A 27310-nucleotide genomic window follows, 5' to 3' on the forward strand; every position below is an offset into this window, starting at 1 on the left:
TGATTTCCCTTAAGATTGACTGGTTTGATCTCCTTGCTGTCCAAGAGACTTTCAGGAGTCTTCTCCAGCACCACAGTTCAAAGGCATCAATTCTTTGGTGTTCTGCGTCCTTTACAGTCCAGCTTTCACAACTGTATGTGACCACTGGGAAGACCATAGCCTTGACTATAGGAACCTTTGTCGTCAGAGTAATGTCTCTGCTTTTCAACACACTGTCTAGGTTTGTCATAGCTTTCCTGCCAGAGCAATCGTCTTCTGATTTCATGGCTATAGTCACCATCTGCAGTGATTTTAGAGCCCAAGAAGAGGAAATCCGTCAGTACTTCCACCTTCTCTCCCTCTATTTGCCATAAAGTAACGGGGCCAGATGACATGATCTTAGTTTTTTTAATGTTTAGTTTTAAGTCCGCTCTTTCACACTCCTCCTTCACCCTCATCAAGAGGCTCTTTAGTTCCTCTTCACTTTCTGCCATTAAAGTGGTATCATCTGCATATCTGAGGTTGTTGATGTTTCTCCCACCTATCTTGATTCCAGCTTGTAACTCAGCCCAACATGTCTCATGATGTGCTCAGCTTATAGGTTAAAAAAACAGGGTGAGAGCAGACAGCCCTGTTATACTCCTTTCTCAATCTTGAACCAATCAGTTGTTCCATACAGGGTTCTAAACTTGCTTCTTGACCTGCACACAGCTTTCCAGGAGACAGGTAAGATGGTCTGGTATTTCCATCTCTTTAAGAGCTTTCCACAGTTTTTTATGATCCACACAGTCAAAGGCTTTAGCGTAGTTGATGAAACAGAAGTGAAAGTCGCTCAGTCATGTCCGATTCTTTGTGACTCCATGGACTAAACAGTCAATGGAATTCCCCAGGCCAGAATACTGGAGTGGGTAGCTTTTCCCTTCTCTGGGGGATCTTCCCAATGCAGGGAGCGAATCCAGGTCTCCGGCATTGCAGGCAGATTCTTTACCAGCTAAGCCACAAGGGAAGCCCTGTACTACCAAAAGAAGCCCAATGCATTTCCAATCTGACCAGATCCTGCAATTCCCAATCTGTGTCCTCAAAAACCTCATGGTCACCAGCAGTGCTTCTATCCACATAGATCGGAGGCACAGCCATGACAGACTCACTTTAGGACTCTCGACCCTGAGGCAGGCAGCCAAGAGAGTGACCTCTAGCCTGAGAGACGTTCCTGGAGCTAGAGTTCCACCTCATTCCCAAACATGCTCTTGCAACTTTCAGCTCCTAGCAAGGCTAGGCGCTTCCACACAGGGGGTCTAGGTAAAAGCACATAGTAACAGCATAGATCACAAGTCCCTTGAAAGTCTGCGATCCAACAGATTAGGTTAGTAGTTCTAATTCCCCACTCAGTTATGAAACAGCCAAAGAGAACAGGAAAAGCTGACTCAGAAAAGAAAGTTTGGTCCACATGCTTTGCCCATTTCTGGCCGCCTCCCTTGCAAGGACGCTGGGTGTCTCTTGACACTGGCAGGTCAGCATAAACCCCCTACAATGCTCCCCTTTTGGGGGCTGCCTTCAGTCATTATGAGGCACCATGAAACCGCAGAGCAGGGCTCATCACTTGCTTTGCGCAGGGTGTGTCATTCATTCATACAAGCACACTGTAGAGTTAGTAAATGAGAAAACGTGTGTACTGGGAAAGCAGAGAGGCTAGAGCTCTGAGGGTTCTTACCTTATCCTGAAGATCCTGGGCAAGCCCGTAAGATGATAGCTTACGGTGAACAGTATTGGATTTGTGATCTCTGAAGATTTAGCTTCGGGACCAGGGACCAACCTTGATCACTCAAGAACTTTTGTGTAGCAGAGTTTTACTTAAGTATAAAAAGGGACAGAGAAATCTTCTAACATAGACATTAGAAGGAAAGTGCCCCTGATGAAACAGAGGTAGATGTTTTTCTGGAATTCCCTAGCTTTCTCTATGATCCAGCGAATGTTGGCAATTTGATATCTGGTTCCTCTTCCTTTTCTAAACCCAGCTTGGACATCCGGAAATTCTTGGTTCACATAATGCTAAAGCCTAACATGCAAGATTTTAAGCATGATCTTACTAGCATAGGAGATGAGTGCAATTGTCTGATGATTAGCACATTCTTTAGTACTACCCTTCTTGGGAATTGAGATGAGGTTTGACCTTTTCCAGTCCTATGGCAACTGCTGGGTCTTCCAGATTTGCTGGCATAATGAATGCAAAACTTTGACAGCATCATTCTTTAGGGATCTGAATAGCTCTACTGGAATTCCATCACATCTACTAGCTTTATTAACAGCAGGGCTTCCTAAGGCCCACCTGACTTCACTCTCCAGAATGTTCACTCTGGGTGACTGACCACATGATCGTAGTAATCCAGTTCATTAAGATCTTTTTTGTACAGTTTTTCAGTGTATTCTTTCCATCTCTTCTTGATCTCTTCAGCATCTACTAGGTCTCTGCTGTTTCTGTCCTTTATTGTGCCCACTAGGTAACAAATTAACTAGTTTCAAATCTCAACTCTGTCTCATCCTACCAGTGTGACTTCGGAAAAGCTCCTTATTTTCTGTGTTTGCTTCCTCCACTGAAAATGTGAGTCTACCCCATCAGGTTGTTTTGAGGGGTGCAAATCCATGTAAAGCACCTCAGCACAGCCTAGGTTGAACGATACGCCTCCCAATGAAGAGGACGCTGGTTCAATCCCTAGTCAGAGAACTAAGATCCCCCATGCCACAGGGCAACTGAGTCCATGCACTCTAGAGCCCATGCTCAGCAACAAGAGAAGCCACCACAATGAGAAGCCCATGAACTGTAACTAGGGAGTAGCCCCCACTCGCAGCAACTAGAGGAAGTTTGTGTGCAGCAGTGAAGACCCAGGACAGCCAAAAATAAAACAAACCAAAATATATTGGGTTTTTTTTAAAGAAATAGGCTAGCTGTTGTTCTGCCATGGTACCTGTGGTACACAAATGGCTGGGGAGGGGATGGGGAGACTGAAAAAAGCATCCTGTTAATAAGATATTCTGACTAAGATAACAGCTAAGGAGGGAATTCTCTAGCAGCCCAGTAGTTAGGACTCAGTGCTTTCACTGCCAGGGTCCAGGTTCGATCCATGGCCAGGGAACTAAAATCCTGCAAGGCCTCGCAAAAAAAAAAAAAAAAGTAACAGCTGACATTTATTGAACACCTACTAAGCCAAACAAACTGTATTACGGGTGTGTCGTCCCTGATCTCAGGAGAGAGGATACACCCTAGAGGCATCCCAAATCCACTCCTGAGCTGCCTAATACTGCCTCCCTCCTAACAAGAACTCTTGCAGATATTCATTTCACAAACGTTTGAGTTCACACTGAAGTGCCTTAGGTTGTGTTTCCAGCGGTCGTGTTTTCAGGAGAAACCTCTAACTGGAGAAGTTCCAGAGCGCTGGAGGTAACAGACGCCTTTTCCAGTAGCTTACCTATGAAGTGCAAGAGAAATGTTGCGGTGGCTGGAAGGTGTGGGGTGGAGTGGCGTTCTCTGTCTTGCCTTTCATTTGGGAGAGATGCCAGCATACTTGTAGTCTGTTACGGAAGAACCAGCAACGAGGGAAGACACCAGACAGGGAGAATTGCAGGAGTCAAATCAAATGGGTCAGGGGGACACGAAACCAGAGCCTAAGAAGAGCTGGCTTTAAATCTGAGAATTACTAGGTCCTCTGCGTCTCACCTACGAGGTTAAAGAAAATGTCAGCCTCCCTAGGTAGCGGCGGAGTGGGGGTCGGCTGGAGCCAGGTTCTCAGGCTGATTCCGCCCCAACTCAAACTCCCCAGCTCGCCCCCAGCAAGAACTGCCTCCGCACATGCGCAGTGCGCGCACGTCGCGCTGGCCGAGGCACTCTCGCGAGAAGAGCCGCGCCAGCCGGAAAAATGGCGCCTCCCAGTCCCCGAGAGTCCAAGGCCCAGTCAGCCACGACCGCGGCCAAGTCTGACGGGGAAATGGTGCTGCCGGGCTTCCCGGACGCAGACAGCTTCGTGAAGGTGAGTTCGTGACGCCTCGAGGGCATCGGGAGCCGCCCGCGGCTGACCGGAAGCAGGCCCGGACCCTCTGGGCGGCCGCCCACCCGGCCGCGTGCACGATGCAGCCGAGCCCCTGGAGAGGGTTAAAGGGGCTTGTGCCCTCTCCCGGCACAATCTGCCTCTTCACCCTCCGGGGATGGGGCTTCGCTCGCTGACACTGGGGGGCTCCCCACACCCCAGGGTCCTGGATCTCCCGTTTGAACCCTTGCAGTCCCGAGCATGGAGAGCTGTCGCCACGTCATAGGAAGGGATTCCTGGTCACCCTGAAGCCCCCAGTCCTCGCGACCCCGACCCCGCCCAGGCCTGAGCCATTCAAACAACTCTCCGGAGAGGCTCGGCTGCTTCAAGCTGCCCACACTTGCTGTCCTCCCCTCCCGCGGCGGGGATGGCCCTTCTTCCCTCTCCTGAGGTCCAGCCCTACATAATCCTAAACCCTGGGTTTAATGTAGAGCTGCCACCGAGTGTCCCTCCTGCAGGTGCCATAGAACATTGATCAGTGCCTCCTTCCATAGAGTTCATTTGGATTATTTGTCTAATGGTGCTTAAATATGAACAAACAAATCTGGAATTAAACATCTCATGCATAGCTCTTACAAGACCATGCAGCTAAAATAGCTTGTAAGTTAGCACTACAAATTCCCTAAAACTCCACTTGCATTTTGTCTAATTTATCATTACCACAAATTCATTTATTTGGTTCTGATTAATTCCTGGGTCACTAGCCATGGTCCTGATTGGGTGGCTCTGTGCTACCAGGAATGCCACCATGATTCAAGTTCCCATTTTCTCTCTTTTTTTCTTGGAAAACATTTATAACACAGCTTACAGTGATGTCATTTGGCTTTCATGTGACCAACCATCATTTACCCATGAGTGCCACTTCAGGTTTTTTCCCATTACCACACAGAAATTGAAATAGAGACATCCTTGACAGTAACTGAGCCATAAACACAAGTCCAGTTGTGGATGGTAACCATTCTAAATCAATCATATGAAAGATCCAGAATATTCTTATATTGTCTGTATCTATTATGATGATGATGATTATTATTTAGCTGAGCCATGCAGCTTGTGGGATCTTAGTTCCCCAACCAGGGATTGAACCCATGCCCCTATCAGTGGAAGCACGGAGTATCAACCACTGGACCACCAGGGAACTCCCTTACACTTGTTTATCAAATTCAGAAACTAAGGTTCAAATAAATAAAATAACTTGCCTAAGGTCACAGTACCAGGCTGTTTTGAATCTTAGCCTAATTATATATGTATTTGTTATTTCTATACCCATTCTCCCAAGAATGTAAGCTCCAAAACTCGTTTTCACGTTCATTCGTGTATCATAAGGGTTGGGGTAAAATCGGCACTAAATGATGCATGGAGATTGGGTATCTTCATCATTGTTGGGAAGCCCAGTACAAAATAGCTGGTTGGAAGAAGTCCTTGGAAAAATGGCGAAGGGCCAGAAGTACCCCGGCTTGATGTGCTCGGACAGAAAAACATCTCCTGCCTTTGGTTATGTCCGGCGCCAAGATTTAATAATAAATATTAAGGATGTTGCTTGAAAAAATGGGTTATGAGATAAACACATGGGTCACTTAGAGCGCGCTGTCCTTGAAATATTTTTACTGATTAGGTGTTAACCCCGTACGCGCTCTGCTGGCTGTATACTCTAAGCTCTTTGTTCCTACTTCTATAAAAAGGCTTGACTACAGAAATAAACATGTCAGTCCTTGCAAGAGACTGTCCGAGTGTCCTTCTTTCAGGTTCGTCACTTCCAAGTCCCGGGAAAAAAATCCCCAACAATCATCTAGGACAGTTCCTTATATATAGTAGATCTTGGAAAAGAAAATGAGCTGCTGGATGAATGGTGACCCGTGTCTAAAACACGCTTGTTTTTCTGGTTTTGACAGTTCGCTCTTGGGGCAGTGGTGGCAGTCACCAAGGCGTCTGGGGGCCTACCACAGTTTGGTGATGAGTATGATTTTTACCGAAGTTTTCCTGGCTTCCAGGCATTTTGTGAAACACAGGGAGACAGGTTGCTTCAGTGGTAAGTGCTATATATTCTTTTCTCATGTTGAAAGAAATGACTATGAAGAAGTAGATGATTTTTCCTGAGATTTGTATTTTTTTCTTACCATAATTTTCTGTGCTTTGGAGCTATAAAATGTAAAAATGACAATGGATTTTGATTAGGGAATGTTACTTGGTAAATTTTGAGTTTAACTTTAAAAATATATATGTTGACTATTGCAGCTATAGACAGTGAATCTTTTTAAATTAACATGGGACTTGAAAACCTAGAGCCAAGATTCTCTCACACAACCTGTGGAGTCACAAGTTTTAGCTTTCTATTTTTTTTTTAATCTATTTTATTTTTTAGTAATGGCTTTCTAATAAGTGTATTAGGACAGACATTACACAGACACTGGTTTTGTTGAACTGTTGCATGACAGAATTGGAGAATCTGTTTTAGATTTCATGTTAAAACAGTGAATGCAGAGTACATCATTTACATAGTGTTATATATCTTTTTAGAATGTAAACAAAGCCTTGGGGTAATTTCTTCCACCCCTTCAAATAACGAATGAAGAAAATAAGTCTTTGTGAGATTTAGTGAATTGCCCAGTGCCATACAACTAGCACTGTTTTTTGCTATAAGGGTGCAGGTTTTGTTAGTTTGATCTAAAAGTATTAGGGAGGACTTCCCTGGAGGTCCAGTGGCTAAGACTCTGCCCTCCCACTGCAGGTGGCCCAGGTTCGATCCCTAATCAGGGAACCAGATCCCACATGCCATAACTAAGAGTACACATGCTGCAACTAAGACTCAGCACAGCCAAATAAATAAATATTTTGTTATAGAAAGTGTTGGGAATAATCTGAGCTAAGCCTTGGGAGCTTTCTGCCAGATGAGTAAACAAGCAAACAAAAGTATACAGACTGATTTGGGTTTTCCTGTCCTTCCCAGCATGAGTAGGGTGATGCAGTACCACGGGTGCCGAAGCAACATTAAGGACCGGAGTAAAGTGACCGAGCTGGAGGACAAGTTTGATTTGCTGGTCGACACCAATGATGTTATTCTGGAAAGAGTGGTGAGTATTTCACCTCACTCTTAAGGTAACTAACAAATGAAGAGCCTTTGTATTATTAAATAATGAAAGAAAACCCAGGCACTTCAGGAAATGAAAAGAAAGGAAGTTTAGCATTTCTTGCCCATAACAATATTCCCTCCTCTGATGATTGGCTTCTTTTCCCCCAAAATAACACAGTTGTCTTCAGATACATCACTTCAGAATATTACTTCCCCTGGGGATGCCTGTTTTTAAAGTGCCTTTATCAGAAATCTACCCTGCAGATTTGCCAGTTCCATTTTGTTGCAGGAGAAGAGGCCTCTGGATACAGGGCACAACCAACATTTAATCCGTTTTTACTAGGTTTCCCAGGTGGCGCTAGTGGTAAAGAATCTGCATGCCAATGCAGGAGACACAAACAAGAGACTTGTGTTCACTCCCTGGGTCGGGAAGATCCCCTGGAGGAGGAAATAGCAACCCACTCCAGTATTCTTGCCTGGGAAATCCCACGGACAGAGGAGCCTGTTGGGCTACAGTCCATGGGGTTGCAAAGAGTTGGACACGACTGAGCACACACACGTTCGGTCTTCTAACTACTCTGAGTTCCGTGATTAGAGGGACACGTGGCTCATTGAGATAGCGAGCCAACCGTCTTCTTCTGCCTAATTCTGTGGCAGAATATTCCTTACAGAAATGCACAGCTTGTCCAAAACATAGCTAATGCTCAGCCATATGACAGTCCTGTGGATGTTTAAATCATGCTGTCCTGTCCCATGAAGTCATGTCTTCCATGGTCTAGATGCCCACAGGTCTTTCAGTGGTTTGCTCAAATTTTCTGATTTCAAGTCCTACCATTTGTCAGCTAGGTGCACCACTGTTGGTAGTGCCCAAACTGAGACCCCACATCTGGTGCTGCTGTACAAAATACGGGTAGATGAGGACAGCTGTCATTCTCACTCTCATTACCATTCCTCAATGTTTAATGCAGGCTAGGATGGTAGGCCACATCATCCTGTTAAGTCACTTTTGAATTTTCAGCCCAATTCAGAACTGTGAAGAGAGTCAGTCAAGGGCTGGGAGTGCCTGATCACTGCCCTACCTTTGAGCAAGTAATGCTTTAATTACTTGGGTTGACTTTAAAATCACGTCTCCTACAGTTATTCGCTCTTAAAAATGTGTACTCTTGGATGTAATTCTCTGGCTATGTTTCGTAAAATTTTAGGTAATTAACTCTGTTAACCCTTAAAGGAAGATACTAAACTAATACCTCTTGCACTCTTAGGGCATTTTACTGGACGAAGCATCAGGCGTGAATAAGAATCAACAACCTGTCCTCCCTGCAGGGTTACAGGTCCCCCAAACCATAGTGTCCAGCTGGAACCGGAAGGTGAGGGCTGCTTTTCAGAGGCACTGGAGTATCTGATATCAACCTTAGGGTCTTTGCCCTTTCTCATTTGCATTTCTGTTCTAATTTATTGAACACAGAACTCGCCACTGCCTAACTTGTTCTCATAAACAGACACAACCTAATTCCACCCTCTAGTCGACTTTGCAGCCACCACCCCACCCCAGGGTCACACATACATTCTTAAATGGGTGGCCGTTGGCGTAAAACGGAATTTAGTTTTCTAAGTTTTCAAGTTGCTGTGTTATAAAGTATTTGTATTTGTTGATCATAGGCAGGAGAATATAGCAAAAAAACAAAATCTGAAACTTTCCGGCTGCTTCATGCAAAAAACATCATCCGACCTCAGCTTAAGTTCCGAGAGAAGATCGACAACTCTAACACACCATTTCTTCCCAAAATCTTCATTAAGCCCAATGCTCAGAAACCCCTCCCTCAGGGTAAGTGGTACCAACTCTGCCCAACAACACAAGTGAAGGGGGAGAGGTCTCCCTCCCGTCTTCCTTTGTTCAAATTCAGAGGGAGCCAGTTAACCCTTGGTAACTAGACAAAGTGTAAACCTGTCTTTGTTGCTGCTTGGGTCTCCAGCACTCTCCAAAGAAAGGCGGGAACGCCCACAAGACCGCCCTGAGGACTTGGATGTCCCCCCTGCCCTGGCAGATTTAATCCATCAGCAGAGAACCCAGCAGGTGGAGCAGGACATGTAAGTGTTCACCTGTCTGAGTGTCCTGTTGTGAGACTTGACCACCATGTGTGTTTTCACTCTGCGTCACTTTTGTAAAATGTGTGAATGAGAGCAGAACCTGAGGAGTGGGTGACTCTTCCCCTCAACCCGAGGTGAATCTTATCAGCTGACCTCCTGCTTGTGTTCACAGAGGGCCTCACACAGTCCTAAGAGCTGCCAGTTGCTCTCGTCCCTGCTATACAGATGAAAGAACCAAACTTGAGATGCTAACTTCCCACAGAACTAGAACTTCAAACCCAAGTTTTCTTAGAATTTTCTTTCCTTTGTATCACTCTGCCTCTCTTGTCAGGTGGGGTCTCACACAGGAAGGTAAGGCTCACTTGTAAACTTAGCACAGAAAAGGCCTTCTCCCTGGCAGTATAGGCAACTTGGAAAAACTTTGCTATAAACAGACAATAGGACTTTGCCTTCAGTGTAAAGAAAAAAGATGAGGGGGACTTGGTCAGTGTTGGTCCTTCTCTCACACTTAGCCAGAGCGTCGGGGCATTCATGCCTCAGCCCCAGCTCTGCACTGTGAGGCCTCCAATCAAGTGCTGGAGAAATAAAGGTGCTGAAAGGCGGCCCTGCCCTCAAGGAACTCAAAAAAGACAGGATTCTTATGCCAGAATCTGATAGCAGATTCTTATGCCAGAATTCTGATAGCAGAACTGAAGAAAATGCATCATTTAGTATATGACAGCTGAGGTATTTGCCCCATCCTCTCTCACCTCGCAGATCCGTTATTCCAGATCACAAAAATTATATATTTCACCTTTCTGTATTATCTGCAGTAGCAGCTATACAGTGTTTTTCCAATTAGTGCTCAAATCTTTATAAATGAATAGATTTTTAATTGTTATACTTTTAAGGGTGAACAAGTTGCACCTAATTTTTTTTTTATGCACTTGAATTATTGAAGCAATGATGCTTTTTAAAATATTTTCACAATGGTCTTTTCTTGTTTGTTTTAACAAACTGGATTAAAAGAGTTGTTCTTCCTTGAATCATGGAGTTAATCACAAAGATTTTTCTTTTTGTTTTTTTTTTCGTTTGTTTTTTATTGTAGTGTAATTGCTTTACAGTGTTGTGTTTCTGCTGTACAACAAAAGGAATCACCTGTATGTACAAATAAATCCTCCCACCTTCTTGAGCCTCCCTCCCACCCACCCCTTCAATATCCCACCCCACTAGGTCGTCACAGCACCAGGCTGACTCCCCGTGCTGTACGGCAGCTCCCCACCAGCTGGCCATTGTACTCATGGTAGTGGATGTCTGTCAGTGCCACTCTTCATTTGTCCCACCTTCTTCCCCACCATGTCCACAGGTCCATTCGCAACATCTGCATCTTTCTTCCTGCCCTGCAGATAGGTTCACCAGTACAGTTTTTGTAGATTCCATATATGTGTGTTAATATACCATATTTGTTTTTCTCTTTCTGACTTGACTTCAGTCTGTTTGACAGACTCTAGGTCCATCCACTTCTCTATAAATGACCCCGTTTTGTTCCTTTCTGTCTAATACTCCGTTGTGTATATATGCCACGTCTTCCTCCACCCATCAGTAGACATTTAGGTTGCTTCTGTGTCCTAGTTGTGTATAGTGCTGCAGTGCACAGCGGGGTGCATGTGTCCTTTTGAGTTACGGTTTTCTTAGGGTATACCCCTGGTGATGAATTGCCAGGTCATACGGTAGTTCTGTTTTTAGTTTTTTAAGGAACCTCCGTGTTGTTTGCCATAGTGGCTGTATCAGTTTACATTCTGACCAGCAGTGCAAGAGGGCTGCCCTTTCCCCACACCTCTCCAGCATTTATTGTTTGTACCTTTTCGTTTTACTGATTCAGGTTTGCGCATCCTTATCAATATGAACTAGATCACTTCACGCCACCAGACTCAGTCCTTCAAAAGCCAGAGCCTCAGGTGAGTGCCGATCTCAGCTGATGGTGGTTCCCAGGTAGCCCAGGAATAAGCAGGTACATCAATGACTGGATGCAGTTTTGGCTTTCTTTAGTTGCTTTTATCGTATTGGGGTGGCCAAAAATTCGTTCGAGTTTTCCCGTAAGATGTTATGGAAAGCCGAACGAATTTTCTGGCTACCCAAATAGAAGGGTGTGACTTCAGATCATTTCTTGGACTCATAATTCACTTTGTCCTTTAAGGAAAGACGATGGTTCATAGTCTTCTCCTTCTCCCTGTACTTTTGTGATGCAGTTATACAGACCTGTAGGAGAGACACCCTGCCACTTCGTGTCCACACTGGATGAACTAGTGGAACTCAACGAAAAGCTCCTGAAGTGTCAAGAATTTGCGGTAGACTTAGAGGTAACTTTTTAGTGACCTAGAAGGAAGTGTTTACATTTTCTGTGAGTTCACCTATTCAAGAAGTATAAAATTAATACTAATTTAAACCTGTTTTTTGGTAATAATCACATTACTTATTACTGATTTTTCAAAATCAATTTAACTGTAAGCCTGATACAAATCCTTTTTTCGCTGTTTCCCCTTCTTTCTGTGTATTTTAGCACCACTCTTACAGGAGCTTCCTGGGGCTCACCTGCCTGATGCAGATTTCCACCCGGACAGAAGACTTCATCATTGACACTCTGGAGCTTCGCAGCGACATGTATATTCTCAACGAGAGCCTCACAGACCCAGCTATTGTTAAGGTTAGCCAGCCTTTTCCCACTCTTACATGTGAGCACACGATTTAAGTGCTTCCCAATTTACTACTGTCGTCATTTCAGCATAGCCCCGAGAAAGCTGAGAGAAAAAATTGTAACTTCCTCCACTCGTGTGGGCTTCCCTGGTGGCTCAGATGATAAAGAATCTCCCTGCAATGCAGGAGACCCAAGTTTGATCCTTGGGTTCTGGGTCACCACCCAGAAAAATGTTAAAGCACTTTAATGAATACTGCAGCGAGCCCTTGATCTCAAGATTGTTGGACTTAATGACTGTCCTTGAAGCTAGCAACGTGGCTTTCTTAGCATCATCAGCTGTTAGCACTTAAAAGCATGCAATTAGGATTGTAGAGGACTGTGGCCCAAACTAAAAGAAGCATGTAAAACTGAACCATCTTATTCTTTATCCTGGCATCTATTCCAGTATTCTAATAACCTAGGGACAGAGTTCATTTCAGAGCACAAACGGCCCTGTGCCTCTGTACTGCACGGCTTTGGTTTTATTTTCAGGTCTTCCATGGTGCTGATTCAGACATAGAATGGCTCCAGAAGGACTTCGGGTTGTACGTGGTGAACATGTTTGATACCCACCAGGCAGCTCGCCTTCTTAACCTGGGCAGGCACTCCCTGGACCACCTGCTGAAGCTCTACTGCAGCGTGGAGTCGAACAAGCAGTACCAGCTGGCCGACTGGCGGATACGGTCAGTTTGTTCTTGATGAGCAAACAGGGCTGGCGGAGGGAGGCCTGGGTGGTTGTAGCACCATTTGGATCTCTCTTTCTTTTTTTTAAGTTTATTTTTGGCCGCACTGGGTCTTCATTGTTGCAAGCAGGGCCCACTCTTTATTGTAGAGCTTGGGCTTCTCATTGCAGTGACTTCTTTTGTTGCGGACCCCAGCCTCGAGGGGTGGGCTCCGTAGTTGTGGTGCATGGGCTTAGTTCCCAGACCAGGAGTCGAACACCTGTCCCCTGCACTGGCAGAGTCTTACTCACTAGACCACCAGGGAAGTACCCCATTTGGATCTTGAGTTGAATGTCATTGGGCTTTTCTCCATTTGTTTCTAGTGGCATAAGGACAGCTGGAAGGTTTAGAATAATGTAGAGTTAATGTTGGACTGATTATGTTACATAGAGGAGAATGTTAATAAATTTCAGTTTAGTTTTGTGATGTGAAATATTTAAAAGTTTTAAAATGGAAGTAAATTTCGTTTAAAAAAATGCTTCATATTTATCGAGGAGGAAATTAGATTGTACTTGAACATAAATTACAAGAAAAAGTGAAAAGAATGTTTCATGTTTGAAAAAGTCAGGAATTACTATCTTAGATAAACAAATAAATAGTGCATCATGCTGCATGGAAATAGTTGAAATTGCCATGCCATGTCAGCGTTTGTCCATGTCAGTCTCTTGTTTGTAATCCACATCTCCCTGGTACATGTGTGTGAAATGGTCTCCCATAAGTGTGAGAGAATTCTAAGAACAGAGCTGACTTAGCTTTGTAAGCAGTATTTACTGTAATCTAAATAATTTATAGTGGAGTAATTACTGTAGAGTAATTTACAGTATAGTAAATATAGCACATCGTAAATATATACTATATAAATATAATAATTTATAGTATAGTAATTTATAGTATTTACTATAATCTAAGGCTGTTAGGGAGTCTTGCCACACTTTGTGGGATTCTTGCTCCCCTTGGTCATTTTCAGATGGCTGGCTTCCTCTCTGAGGCTGTAGCTAATGTATGCAAAAGCACCAAACTCTTCTGCACGTCTCATGCCAGAAAGTCTCAAGAGAATTTAGTAAAGTTGAACTATAAGATGAAAATTGATAAAATCTAAAAACCACTTCCTTTTACTTGACCATTGCCACATGCCACACAGTGGGATAAGATTCACATTCAACACGGGGCCCTGATTTTTAACCACATCGTTGCCCTACTGCCCCTTCTGCCCAGCTGTGGAAAGAGCGGCTTGTCCCATGAGGATGCTGGAGAAGCTGGTGGGGCTGTAGTATTGGCCAGGGGAGACTCTTGAACTTCAGCAGGAACCCACAGGGTAGATGAGTCAAATTGCCACCTGGGGGGAAACCAGGGAAACAGCGTTCTCTGTTGCAACCCTAGACCTCTGCCGGAGGAAATGCTGAGCTACGCCCGAGACGACACTCACTACCTGCTGTACATCTATGATAAGATGCGGCTGGAGCTGTGGGAGCGCGGCAACGAGCAGCCCACACAGCTGCAGGTGGTGTGGCAGCGCAGTCGAGACATCTGCCTCAAGGTACAGCCCGGGCCCAGGTTCTGTTCGGGTCCCCGTGCTCTGCTTTGCTCTTTTATTTTTAAAAAATTTTTGAAATGAGTTAATTTATTTTGGCTGTACTAGGTCTTTGGTGCTACACACGGCTTTCTCTAGTTGCAGCAAGTGGAGCCTACTCTCTAGTTGGGGTTTGCGGGCTTCTCACTGCAGTGGCGTCTCGTTGCAGAGCGTGGACTGTAGGCACACGGGCTTCAGTAGTTGTGGCACAAGGGCTCAGTGGTCGTGGCGGTGCGTGTCTGCTTTGCTGTTTATGTTCATGAAAGAGCCCAGTGTCCTGAAGAGCCCAGGGCACAGTATTGATTCCCACTTATCTTGAATGTTCTTTAATATTTTGCAGAAATTCATCAAACCCATCTTCACAGACGAATCTTACCTGGAACTCTATAGGAAGCAGAAGAAGCATCTGAACACACAGCAGTTGACAGCCTTTCAGCTGCTGTTTGCCTGGAGGGATAAAACAGCTCGTCGGGAAGATGAGAGTTATGGGTAAGGGACTGTCGATCCCTTTCATTCTTGCTAGGTCTGGTGACAAGGAAATAATGGGCTTTTTCAACTCTTTTCACCATGAAAGTTGATTATATTTTCCCAGGGTTACAGCACATCATGGAACTTGTTGGCAGAATTTAATGGGATCCTGTTGTGTGTTTTATTCCAGATACGTCCTGCCAAACCACATGATGCTAAAGATAGCTGAGGAGCTGCCCAAGTGAGTGAGGGCTGATTAATGTGCTCTGACTTCCTCAGTAGAGAAAGTACTTGTCCTTCAGATCCGGCTTCCCTGATTGTTGTTACCTCAGAGCTGTTTACTCAGAGCAGATTAGTGCTCTGAGGAAGTTAGCAAGTCCAAGGAATGCAGAATCTCTGCCCGTGCCCTGCCATTTAGGAAGCAGAGCTTCTGAACTGGAGCTGTTTCTATGTTTATCCCTTATATGGACTCCCGTGTAAGTCTCTGGGCTTCTCAGGTGTCTCAGCAGTAAAGAATCCGCCTGCCAATGCAGGAGACATGGGTTCAATCCCTGGGTGGGAAAGATCCCCTGGAGGAGAAAATGGCAACCCACTCCAGTATTCTTGCCTGGAAAATCCCATGGACAGAGGAGCCTGGTGGGCTACAGTCCATGGGGGTCACAAAGAGTTGGACGCCACTGAGTGACTTAACAGCAGCCTCAGCGTGTAAGTCTCTGAGCCTGGAGCATCCACTTTAAAGGAGAGAAAATGTCTCAGACTCTTTCATCTGTACCTCCTTCTGGATTAAGGTGGCTCATGATTTTAGATTCTTATGATGTTAATTGGAGTGTAAGCAAAGAATTAAAGCTCATCATCACCTGGCACCTCCTTGCAGGGTTGCAGGTGAGCAGAGCTGTGGGGCTGCGTTCCAGCCCGCCCTGAGAGCAGGAGGCAGCAGTAGGAGGCGTCTGCTCAGGGCTAAGTGCAGCAGAGAGCACGTCTTGGAACAGCCAGCGGGGCCACCCTGACAGACCATGTTCCCTCAGTTCTCACCTGAGTGCCTACAGTCTGGCTTCACCGGGTCGTTGTTATTTCCTGTAGCCTTTGTGGGCCGAGCTCCTGGGCAATGTTGAATGTGTTCTCACTTCCTTCAGGGAACCTCAGGGCATCATCGCTTGCTGTAACCCCGTGCCTCCTCTTGTACGGCAGCAGATCAACGAAATGCACCTTCTGATTCAGCAGGCACGAGAGATGCCTCTGCTCAAGGTAAGAAGCTCCCCAACTCCACAGGTTCTCAGCTCTGTCTGTTGGCGTCTTGCTCCTTATAATCTCCTTCACACGTGAGTTGGTCTCCACTCTGAAAAAAAGCGAGAGGAAATAACAGGATTTAGGAAATCCAGTGGGTGTGTCTTTTTGATAGTCAGAAGCTAAAGTTCATCCTTTTTTTAAAAAAATTTTATTTGTTTATTTTTGGCTGTGCTGGAGCATCATTGCTGCATGGGCTTGTCTGTATTTGCGGCAAATAGGAGCTAATCTTCATTGCAGCATGCAGGCTTCTCATTGCAGTGGCTTCTCTTGCTGCCACACACAGGCTCTAAGGCGCACAGGCTTCAGTAGTTTGGCTCAGCAGTTGCAGCTCCCGGGCTCTAGAGCAAGGCTCCATAGCTGTGGCACATGAACTTAGTTGCTCCACAGCATGTGGGGTCTTCTCAGACCAGGGATTAAATCCACGTCTCCTACATTGGCAGGCAGATTCTATACCACTGAGCCACCAGGGAAACCCTCACCCTTCTTTCTTTGCAACCTTATCTTTGTTAATCCAAGGGCCAGTGATGTCTCATGATGTCTGATGATGGGCTGGTTAGCTGTTGTCCCGAGGCAGTCAGCCTTGCAGGATAAAATGGAGTGGGGATCTCAGCACAGAGACTGCATTTTGGAAGGCTGGCAGTAGTCCAAACTGAGATGATAAGAGCCCTGATGAGTGTGTCGGTCACAGGAATAGAAGGGAAAAGACAGGTTCAGGAAACATCTTCAAAGCAAAGATTGATGGGACTTTATACCAGGTGGTGACAGTGGCCACGGTTCTTTTCTGAGCACCATGCTAAGTACTTTAGAGGTGTTCTCTGAATGGCAAGTAGAGTTGAAGATAATGGAAGTGGAGTCAAGGACCACTCACTCCACACAAGAAAGCCGAGGTGACAAGAAACAGGAGCACCCCGGAGAGAAGGGAATTCAGAAAGAGCTAACTGTGAAGAAGATGCTAAAGTTTAGGCAAATTTAGATGAAAGCAGGACGCCCAGCCCATAATACAAACCCATACGTACACACATACCAACACACCGGTGTTCTTGTGTAGATATTACAGTATGTCTGCACAAGATTATGTGTAGATTTACATATGTGTGTGTGTTTTGTTTTGTTTTTTAATCCATACAAACATTATTCTGCCCTTGCCATGGGGTGGGAGAGAGGGTGTTCAGAAAGATATGCATGTTTTGATTTGTGTTTTAATTGGCACAGTTTTTAATGTTTTGTCTCAGTAATAATATTAGCATGTGTAAAACATGTTTGTAACTTTTTGAAAGATTATTGATCACAGGCGACTTGAAATCAGCCCCTTTGAGGTAAAAAAAAAAGAGAATCCGAGGATAAGCACATTTAATGTCTTCATCCTAATATTTCTTTCTTGACTCTATACTTTGTCCAAGTAAAGAGCAAAACGCCAGTGACTAGACAAAAATCTTTCTCAGGCTCTTTGGAATCCTTCTGTATTGTGCCTCACTGTGATAAAGGGTTTTATTCTTTCATCCAACAAATAATTACTGAGCACAAGTAATTACAGTGCCAGGCACTGGAAGGGGTGAAGGGACGAGAGAAAGTCTCGGGCGCTTGAGAGACACCGTCTAGTGAAGAGACATGTCTGCACTGAGAGAAAAAAGAGAATGATTGTGTCAGCAAATTTAGGGAACTTTCCTCACATTCTCTCTGTTTTGACTCTGTAGTCTGAAGTCGCAGCGGGAGTGAGGAAGAGTGGGCCGCTGCCCAACCCTGAGGTACCGTGATGTGTTCATTGTGGCTTTTTCAGAGGGAGGGAGGGGGATCCAGTCACAGCCTGGACAGACCCAGCCTCCCTCACAGACACCAGGGCCTGTCACCTGGTCACAGAGCTGCCGCCTGCCTGCAGGTCCTTCACGCTGGCCTGTTGCTTTCTTTTTGACACAGAGATTGGAGAATGTTCTCTTTGGCCCCCATGACTGCTCCCATACCCCGTCAGATGGCTACCCTCTCGTCCCAACTGACGGTAACGAAGAGGCCCCTGGCACGTCCTGGGGGTGGGGCTGCCCGGTGTGCCGCCCCGTAGGCTTGGCCCATGCTGACTCCCCTCCCTGTAGGGCCTGTGCCGATGCAGAAACAGGAGGGCCTCCTCTCCGCCCAAGAAGACGAGGAGACCCTGCCAGACATCAGATGTCTCGTCGCTACCGCTGTCGTCACATTATTTAACGTGAGTGACACCATCCGGGACGTGACCCAGACTGGGGGGATGTGCTGGCTTTATCAGACAGGAGGCCGTCTGCCGGAAGTGGAAGCCAGTGGCGGTGGGGGTGGGCGGGAAGCCCATTGGCCAGATGGTGTTTGCTGCCCTGATGAGGTCTGTGAGGGGAGGTGAAGGGTTCTGTGTGCTGCCTGAGGAAATCCTCAGGGGAAGTGCCCCCAGGGAGCCGGACAGGAGCTCCAGGGACATATAAACAGGGGCCTTTCTTCCCCATTCATCCAAGGTCAATCGAGGGCCAGTTTATCCTGATTCCCAGAAGGGGTGGAACAGCGTTTCCAGTGAACTCATAGCGTGTGCTGGGTATACTTTCCTGACGACCGCCAGCATCATCTATGTGTGCTTTGGATGAAAAGAAGGAAAAAAGAAAAGCATTTCTCCCCAATCTGGCCTGTTAGATTAAGTGAGCAGCAGGAGATGCAAGTACCAGGAAGTGGGTAGGAGCTTGTTCCCCACTCCCAGGGAGGCTGAGTAGAGACTCCATCCAGTGTGGCACACTTGGGGACCTTGTTCCTGGAGTCCAGCCTGGGATACGATAGAGCTTGTCCTGGTCGATCCCACCCATCACGCTTCTCCTTTCCACCACAGACATGAGCTCTGGGTTCTGTGCAAAAGGAAGACCAGGGTGTATGTGCTGGTCAGGATGGATAGTTACTGAGGTGACCAGGAAAAAAGGAAATCACACAGATAAAATCTGAATACAGCACACAATAGATGTGAAAGAAAGTGAAAGTGTTAGTCATTTAGTTGTATCCAACTCTTTATGACCCCATGGACTGTAGCCCACCAGGCTCTGTCCAAGGAATTCTCCAGGCAAGAATACTGGAGTGGGTGGCCATTCCTTTCTTCAGGGGATCTTCCTGACCCAGGAATCAAACCTCAGTCTCCTGCATTGCAGACGGATTCTTTACCGTCTGAGCCACCAGGAGATGGAACAGATGTGGTAAGAAGGAAAAACTATAATTTCTGGAAAGAAGGAACTGAGAAAGAGAAGCAAGAATACTGTCTGGATAAAGAACAAGTTTCATTCTTAGCACGTGTTCAGGTGGTAAGAAGCTGGGTGGTCCAATCCCATTCACAACTCTCCCATCACACTCAGATGCTGCGCCAGAGCCAGGGAGGTGAAGTACCACTTGCAAGATGTATTAACTGTCTGGGAGTGAACTTTCCTTTTCTCTTAACTACATACAGTTAGTCTTGTTTGAGTAGCCAGTGCAAAAAGAAGTCTAGGACCTTTAGTTGACCAAGGTGATTAGGCAGCTAAAGATGTGAGCATGAACTTGCAGCTATATGGATGTGTAAGTGCTGTGTGTTGTCTAGCAGAGGCTGCATCCGTGTTCCTGGTGCTCAGGAAGCCTGACTTCAGAGAAGGCCAGGGGCTAGCGCAGGCTGATGCCCCTGGTGAGAGCGACATTCTGTTGCATAGTTTTGTTGGTCACCTATAAAGGTGTATGACTTTAAATTTCAGCTAATTTCAGGTTACAACCCCAGGTTCTCCAGTCAGCCAGATCTGGGCTTACATCCTTATTCTGCCCCTATTAGCTGTAAGGCTCTGGAAGACTTTCTTAAGCTCTCTCAGCCTCAGTTTCCTCATCTGTACGATGGTGAGAGTAACACCACATACCTTGTAGGTTGTAAGGATGTGGTGAGAACTCATCAATTCAATGGGTGTGTATTGGGACTTCCCTGGCACTTCAGAGGTTAAGACTCCACGCTTCCACTGCAGGGGGCACAGGTTCAATCTCTGGTTGGGGAACTGAGATCCCACGTGCCATGTGGCGTGGCCAATAAATAAGTAACTTTAAAAAGTCAGCTGTTGGCGTTATTACTATTACTGTTACTCCTCTTGCGGCATCTAATATCATAAAATGGTCACGATTGTAAGCCATTGTTCTCTGTCCCTGCAGGAACCTAGTGCTGAAGGAAATGAAAAAAGTCCATTAACGGTTGCACAGAAAAAAGCCCAGAACATAATGGAGTCCTTTGAAAATCCATTTCGGATGGTAAGTACCGGTTACATATGTTAAGGGCTGACAGAAGAGGCAGAGCTTTCTGCAGCTGTAGGTGCCTTTTGCCTGAAAAAGGAACCGAGAGACTTCAGAGACCGAAGAAGCCTCACCACCGTGACGTCATCCCTGGCAGTTGGTGAAGACCCCGAGTCAGGTCTTCTGAGACCAGGTCAACAAGAGGACCCCACTTGAGGGCCAGGCAGCTGCAGCCAGGCTGACATTTTGCATTGAGGCCTCCTAAGATGTAACCAGCAGGACACCCGCATCTGAGTGCCACTGAATTCTGGGTCCAGATTCTGTTTCTCAGCATTTAACATGACTATTTCCATTTCTCCAGTTTCTGCCTTCAGTAGAACACCGGGCTCACATTTCTCAGTCAGCAAAGTTTGATCCATCATCGAAAATCTATGAAGTAAGTGGATTTGTCACCCTTTCTAAGAGTGAACTTTCTAAGAAAAGAGGACTTCTTAATTTCTTAAACCAGGTTTCTGTTCTAAACAAGCCCATCTTTGAACCTCCCTGAAAATGAGTGCAAGAAACACTTCATATATAAGCATTGTTTCCAGAGAGAGGAGCCAGACTTTAATCAGATTCTTGAAAGCATTGGGGAACTTTTTAAAGAAACAGGTCTTTGTTTTTTGTTTTTTTTAATTAAAGTTTAATTTACAAGGTATACAGTATACAGATATGAAATGTACAGCTTGATGCATTTCTATTTATGAATATTACTTTAACGCTCTTAAAGATGACAGCTTAAATTTTGAAACATTCTATTGTATGTTGTGTGGTTTGTTTTAACAGCATTTTAAGTAAGAATAAGAATCCATCTTCCCTGGATCCCCATGAGATATTCCTGGGAGCCGTCATGTTAATTGTCTGTTAAAAGCCCTCTTCCTCCCTGCGGGAGGTGGTGCTCTGATCAGATGGGTGGCCTGGCTCCCTCTGCCCCCGACCGACCCCCACCCCTGCACTTCTCTTTAGGCCAGAGAGTCAGGCCAAGGGACTTCTCTGGTAGTCCAGTGGTTAAGACTCCACGCTTCCCAATGCAGGGACGAGAGTTCCATCCCTAATCAGGGAACTAAGCTCATACGTGCCATGTGGCACGGCCGAAAAAAAAACAAAACAGAAGAGAATCAGGCTGAAATCCTGATGGGCCTCTGCCCTGTTGCTGTTGGTAAGCCTGCTGTTTTTAGAAACAGGGAGTCAGGTGAGGTTTCTGCTGTCTCTTCTCTTCCCCCCGGTTGTGGCTTACTCAGGGCAGCCATCTGTGCCCCCCCACCCCCCTGCCCACCAGACTTACCATTTCCTGTCACCGAGATGTGTTCTCATGCCCCAGGTAAATGTGTTGTAAAGAAGCACATTAGACTCGCAGAAGTCCTGCCTTGAACACCATCTCTACCATTTATTAACCATGTCCCCTTGGACACGTTACTTAGCTTCTCCCAACCTATTTCCTGTCTGTAAAGTGGGTGTGATGATGGTACCTCTGCCTCAGAGTCATAGAAGGGACTGAATGGTTGGATATGCAGACATCCAACCCAGTGCCTAGATAATATAAGTACTTTATAAATAAAGCCAGCATGAGGTCTTATTTTTCATGTCATTAGATACAGGATCATTAGATAATGGGACTTAGGACCTAGAATGTATATAGCTACCAGTCAGCATGCTCTGCATCACCTCATTAAAAGAATCATCCTAGGCAGCTGAGTTTTGGAGATTTTTTGTTGTGTTTGTTTTCATTTATAGATCAGCAACCGTTGGAAGCTGGCAAGCCAGGTACAGGTACAAAGAGAACCTAAAGAAACTGCCAAGAAGAAGGCAGCTGAGCACACAGGTAGTGTAGCGCCCACCCCCTTGTCAGCTCAGCCGGCACCTTTGGTTGAGAGCAGCCCTGGCTCACTGTTCTGTCCAGTTACTCGAGCAAAGCTCTAGGCACAGCCGAGCAGCCCCAGCCCTCCCCTCCACGGCCTCCCTTCTTCCGAGGGGTGGAAGGCAGTGAGCCGGAGATGTGTGAGCTATCAGGGCAGCGGGTACTTATGCAAAGAGAGAGGAAGGAAGTGCTGCGGCTGGGCCTAATGGGGTGCAGGCTGCTTCTGTACAGCAGTACAGGAGGCGGTCTAGTGAACGTGACATTGAGCCAAGACCCACAGCCATCAGGGGAGAGTGTTCAGATTGGCAGCCCAGCGAGGCCAAGGCCACAGCTTGCAATACTGCTCAGAGTGACCCAGGAGGCCAAAGGGATGGGGGCAGGGGGTGGGTGGAGGGTAGGACAGAGAGCAGGCAGGGGTCTGTTGTTGGGACTTTTACTCCAAGTGAGTTGGAAGCCATGGAGGGCTCTGAGCAGGGGAGGGCCGTACCCTGACTTAGGTATGGAGGCCTCACCAGCTGCTGGGCAGAGGACAGGGCAGACAGTCCAGTCAGGAGGCAGCACAGGGTGCAGATGAAGGGGGACACTGGTGTGGATGTCATGGGGGCAGGGCAGGTGGTGGAAACTCAGAGCCTGTCATGTCGCATAGAGAAGCTGACAGCATTGGGTGAGGTAGTCCTGGACAGGAGGTTTTATCCTGAGCGCCTTGGGAGGCGGGGCTGTGTGAACAGTGAGGCTGCAGGGGGCCCGGTTAGAGGCGGAGGAGGTTTTGGTTCTGGTCCTTGACCTGTTAAGGTTGAGATCCTGACACCGCGTCCTCAGGGGAGTCACGGAGGCCGCTAGGTGAAGAGCAGGCAGGGATGTGGACCCCAAGGTTGGTTGATGAGGAGAGGAACGTGGGCTGAGCCGCGAGGCAGGGTCCTCCAGGGATGTGGGGGTTGGGGCTGAGGGGCAGGGTGGCTGCGATCAGCAGGGGTGATGCCGCAAGCAGTGTGGCCTAGAGACCCGGCTGCCGCCACAATCACAGAGACCATTCTCTCTCTCTTGCAGCTGCCCGGGACCAGGCCCAAGAGGAGTATAGGGCAGCCGCGGAGCAGGCCGTGTCCGTCCGCCAGCAGGCTGCAGTACGTGCCTGCGTTTCTGCTTTATCTGGTCGTGGTCTGGGGTGGTGTGGAATGTCAGGAGGGCTCACCCTCAGCGTTGGGTTGTAGGCGTCTTCCGGTTGCTGGTCCAGTAGTGCTGCCTCGTGGCCACCCCCTGCCCCCCACCCAGAAGGTTGACGTCACTGTCCGTCTGGGATGGTTCTCCCGCTGCATTTGGGATAAACATGCCTTTGGCCTGTAGAAGGAGGTGAGGCATCAAGCCCACTCTGTGTCCCACTCCACCTGGGAGCTATTTCACCCCCTGCCCCCCGGCTCCCCAGCACCCTGGAGTGCTCAGCTCTGGCCTTTCCTAGTGGCCTGACGTCATCCTCCAGCTGGGAGCTCGGCCCCCCACCGCCAGTGCTCCTCTCTCCGTCCCCAAGCCTGTGTTTACAGCTCTGGAGGCATCGTGTGCCTCACAGGGTGCTCACAGGGGTCACACACACAGAGTGGCCTCCTGCCCTGGTCGTGGCTGTGCTTCCCTCTTACAGATCTGTTCAATCCACAGCTAGAGAACGCTGCCAAGAAGAGAGAGCGGGCGACGAGTGACCCGAGGACGACAGAACAGAAGCAAGAGAAGAAACGCCTCAAAATTTCCAAGAAGCCAAAAGACCCAGATCCACCAGAAAAAGACTTCACTCCCTATGACTACAGCAAGTTGGATTTCAAGGCTTTTGCTGGTGAGGCCAGAGGGGGTGTCCCGCAGGGACCACCTGACCACATCCCATGGGGGGAAGCAGGTGACAGGGAGGGGAGGAAAGAGCAGAACTTCAGTGGAGATTAAGCTCCACCCAAGGCCAGGCAGGCAACCTGGAATTGTGAGGGCAACACAAGGACATGACAGGGACAGGGCAGAAACCCACCACCCTCAGCCCCCAGGGCTGAGCTGCAGGAGCCACTCTGGTGGTTCATCAAGATAGTGTCCATTCTGTTAATAATTGTGGTCCAGCCTTCTTCACAAGTTGTGCCCAGAAACACATTTTCTCAGACATACACACATAGAGGAAAGATGTGGTTTGTTGAGACAGCCTGGTGCCTAGAAGATGACGCTCTGTGCCTCCTTAGCCTGTGAGAGCCTGTCTGTTGAAAGGACTGCAGTGACATTCCTGATGACAGAGCAGCCTCCTTGGCGACACAGCCGTCTTTTCTGCAAGAACATCCCCTCTCGCCACAGTTTACAGACAGTGGCTTCATCCTTCACAGAAACCAGAGGGATTTCCTTGATGTGAACTGGCCAGTGCTTTAGCCACCGGCCCCTGACCTGAGAATAGACCTATGAGAAACGAGCCTGGCCTCCGGGCTGCCCTTAGCTACTGAGAACATGATTTGTGAGGTGACAACAAGCCAGAAGTTTCTGTCTGTGAAGGGCTAGTGAGCTGACAGCCCACACTGCCTGGATCTTGTGCACCTGGCCCGGTAGTGAGTCTGTGGTGTATATTAACTCACTCACATGGTCACTGGCCTCTCTTTTCTCTTACCTTTCAGGAAACAGCAAATCCAAACCCTCTTCCCAGTTTGACCCAAGCAAGCAGCCCCAGTCAGGCAAGGTAAGAAACAGACTGAGAATTCCAGCGGGCTTGAGGTGTATGTTGTTGACCCTCCACTGCTGGCAAGACTGGCCCATCTAGGAATCCTCTCTGTCTGCATAGCTTTTCCCTCGCCTCATTTCTTCCCAGGCACAAACAATACCCATCACCTATTTCAGCAAGAAAAAAAATGTTGTGTCTCTAAAAGTGGGTGTGTGGTTTTGAAGGGTGTTACTGTTTGCTGCCTTGGGAATTATAGCAGCAGGCTGGAAACACTCCCTGTGGTACCAGTACAGGCCTGCCATTGCCCGCGTGGGCGTTGCTGCCGCCAGAGTGCAATGTGACTGGACGTCTGGCGTGGGGAGGGCAAGCAAGCCCTGTGTAGAGCCTGGCCATTCCCTCAGTAGCTCATCTGTACAGCCTGCCTTCTCTAACACCCAGAAATGTCCAGTTGCAAGGAAACCCAAGAGTCATACCCTTGGCACTGGAGGCTCTGATGGGCCGTCTGAGCCTAGGCGTGTTTTCCTGTGCGTCGTGCGGTTATGGTCGTCACTCAGCCTAGATGGTTTCTTGTCTTTTCAGAAATACATTGCAGCCAAAAAAATTAAACAGTCGATTGGAAACAAAAGCATGTCCTTTCCAACTGGAAAGTCAGACAGGTAACGTGCAAGATGCCATCGTGGCCAGGGAAACCTGGGGAGGCCTCACCTAGAGAGAGTCTCAGAGCACATCTCCTGGCCTGATCCCCATCTTTGTCAGTCAGAAAACTGAGCTGGGAGGAGGAGAGGTGATCACTGGAAACCACAGTCGTAACCACGCCTCCTAGGACTCCGTCACCCTTAGCCCTCTCCCATCACCACATGGTCTCCTAGGGTCATCCCAGAGCAAATAGGTTTGAAATCTGCCTACATCAGCCCCTTTCTGAGGAAAGAGGAAAAAAAATCAGTAAGCAAATATGGATAGTCATTGTTGTCCAAGAATATTTTAGGGAATTCCCTGGCAGTCCAGTGCGTTTGCTGCTGATACTCTGGGTTCCATTCTTGGTTGAGGAACTAAGATCCCTCAAGTCGCATGGCATCGCCCAGAAAAGGGTAATTTAGTTAAAAGCCTGAAACCCTAATCCTTGCAGCAGACCCTGAAGTCGGAAGACACGCTCCCAGGATGTGGCAGCGGAGGAGGGACCATCCTCAGCTCGGCCAGCCCTCCCTCACTAGGCCACAGGGCGCTGCTGCTCCCGCCTCCACTCCTGTCCCCTGGAGTGCCCTTGGAGTGCCGGGGGCACTCTACTGCCCAGCTCAGTTCTCCTCAACCCCAAACAGACCATTGTCCCTCAGTTCTGCAGTGTTAAGGCTCACAACGTTTTATAAACTGGCTGACTGCCACCGTTAAGCCAGACTGCAAGAACTAACCCTTTTGTTTTCACACTGTCTCTACAGAGGTTTCAGGCACAATTGGCCAAAGAGATAGTGTTGGAAGACAGCTTCAGGATCCCCTGGTGGACTGGAAGCACCAGATAGTGGTGCTGGTTTTGTACAGACTCGTTTTTAAACCATTAAAAAATAATTCTTGCTGGAAGAAAGCGGGTGCCTGACTTTTCTTTTGCGGCCACTCCAGCTCTGGCAGGCAAGAACACACCTCGTCCTGTCCAGGTCACCCTCTTCAGCGGTCTGGGGTAAGTGTGCCCTTGGAGTGTGGTTTCCGGAGAAATCCAAAACTTCCCCCGAGGAGGAATGCAGGAGACACCCAGGACTCAGGAAGGAGAGGCCTCCACAGGCCAGAGTTATGCCCACCTAACTCTCCATCCTGAGAGGATGCACTTGTCCACGCCTGCACATCATGCAAATGAAGCCAGATGGTGAAAAGTACCTTCGGGAAGAGGGACTGATGGGTGCTTAGAGCCACTGGGGCTTCTCGACAGCCTGGTCTCTTCTCTATTCCTTTCTCTCTCTTTTTTTTACATTTTGTTTTTTCCCCGTTATAAAAGTAATAACATGTTTATTATAGGAAATGAGAAAAACATAGAAAAATGCAAAGAGAAAAATTCAATCATCTTTAGTCTTGCGGCACAGAGAGAATGTTTACTATTTTGATGAAAAGGCTTTTTACCTTACTTGTGAATACTTTCCAAACGACCTTATATTTCTATAGTGTTTCACCTTTAAAACTTATATTATGAGACCTTTCTCATCCTGAAATTCATTTTAGCTAATGCACATCATTCAACATTTAGGTTTCCATTTTGTACTTTTTTTTTTGATTGCTGAACTCAAGCTTTTCTCTAGTTGCAGCGAGCAGGGGCCACTCTGTAGTTGCGGGGTTCAGGCTTCTCATTACACTGGCTTCTCTTGTTGCAGAGCACAGGCTCTAAGGCCACATGGGCTTCAGTAGTTGTGGCACATGGACTTATTTGCCCCGTGATATGTGGGATCTTCCCGAACCAGGGATTGAACCTGTGTACCCTGCTGGCAGGCGGATTCTTAACCGTGGGACCACCATTTTTGTACTATGCTTAATGTAACACTAAACTTTTTGTATAAATTCCTGA

The 27310-nt window shown here is 47.2% G+C and overlaps 1 protein-coding gene across 2 annotated transcripts; it reads left to right on the top strand.

Annotated features, from left to right (window-relative positions):
- The first annotated feature begins 3848 nt into the window (after positions 1-3848).
- On the top strand, positions 3849-27310 carry EXOSC10 (exosome component 10). 2 transcript variants are annotated; one of them, XM_027564917.1, is made up of 25 exons: positions 3849-4001; positions 5951-6087; positions 7006-7129; positions 8391-8495; positions 8788-8953; positions 9102-9216; positions 11078-11153; positions 11445-11555; positions 11756-11899; positions 12422-12612; positions 14032-14188; positions 14562-14710; positions 14880-14930; positions 15823-15934; positions 17671-17721; positions 17891-17969; positions 18061-18170; positions 20126-20221; positions 20565-20639; positions 21977-22064; positions 23148-23221; positions 23748-23919; positions 24725-24786; positions 25348-25424; positions 26202-27310. In XM_027564917.1, the coding sequence occupies exons 1-25, from the start codon at positions 3891-3893 to the stop codon at positions 26230-26232; spliced, it is 2664 nt and encodes an 887-aa protein (XP_027420718.1). In that variant the 5' UTR covers positions 3849-3890; the 3' UTR covers positions 26233-27310. The 2 variants fall into 2 exon arrangements, with proteins under 2 accessions (XP_027420718.1, XP_027420719.1); XM_027564918.1 differs by lacking the exon at positions 5951-6087 and having other exon boundaries at positions 3921-4001.

Source organism: Bos indicus x Bos taurus, chromosome 16 (genome assembly GCF_003369695.1).
Source record: "Bos indicus x Bos taurus breed Angus x Brahman F1 hybrid chromosome 16, Bos_hybrid_MaternalHap_v2.0, whole genome shotgun sequence".
NCBI classification, from domain to species: domain Eukaryota; kingdom Metazoa; phylum Chordata; class Mammalia; order Artiodactyla; family Bovidae; genus Bos; species Bos indicus x Bos taurus.

Bases quoted from the DNA above. Each gene is read 5' to 3' on its own strand.
- EXOSC10 (XM_027564917.1), top strand. From the start codon at position 3,891: ATGGCGCCTCCCAGTCCCCGAGAGTCCAAGGCCCAGTCAGCCACGACC. The intron at 7,130-8,390 runs GTGAGTATTTCA...TTGCACTCTTAG, and splicing joins ATGTTATTCTGGAAAGAGTG to GGCATTTTACTGGACGAAGC. The intron at 8,496-8,787 runs GTGAGGGCTGCT...TGTTGATCATAG, and splicing joins TGTCCAGCTGGAACCGGAAG to GCAGGAGAATATAGCAAAAA.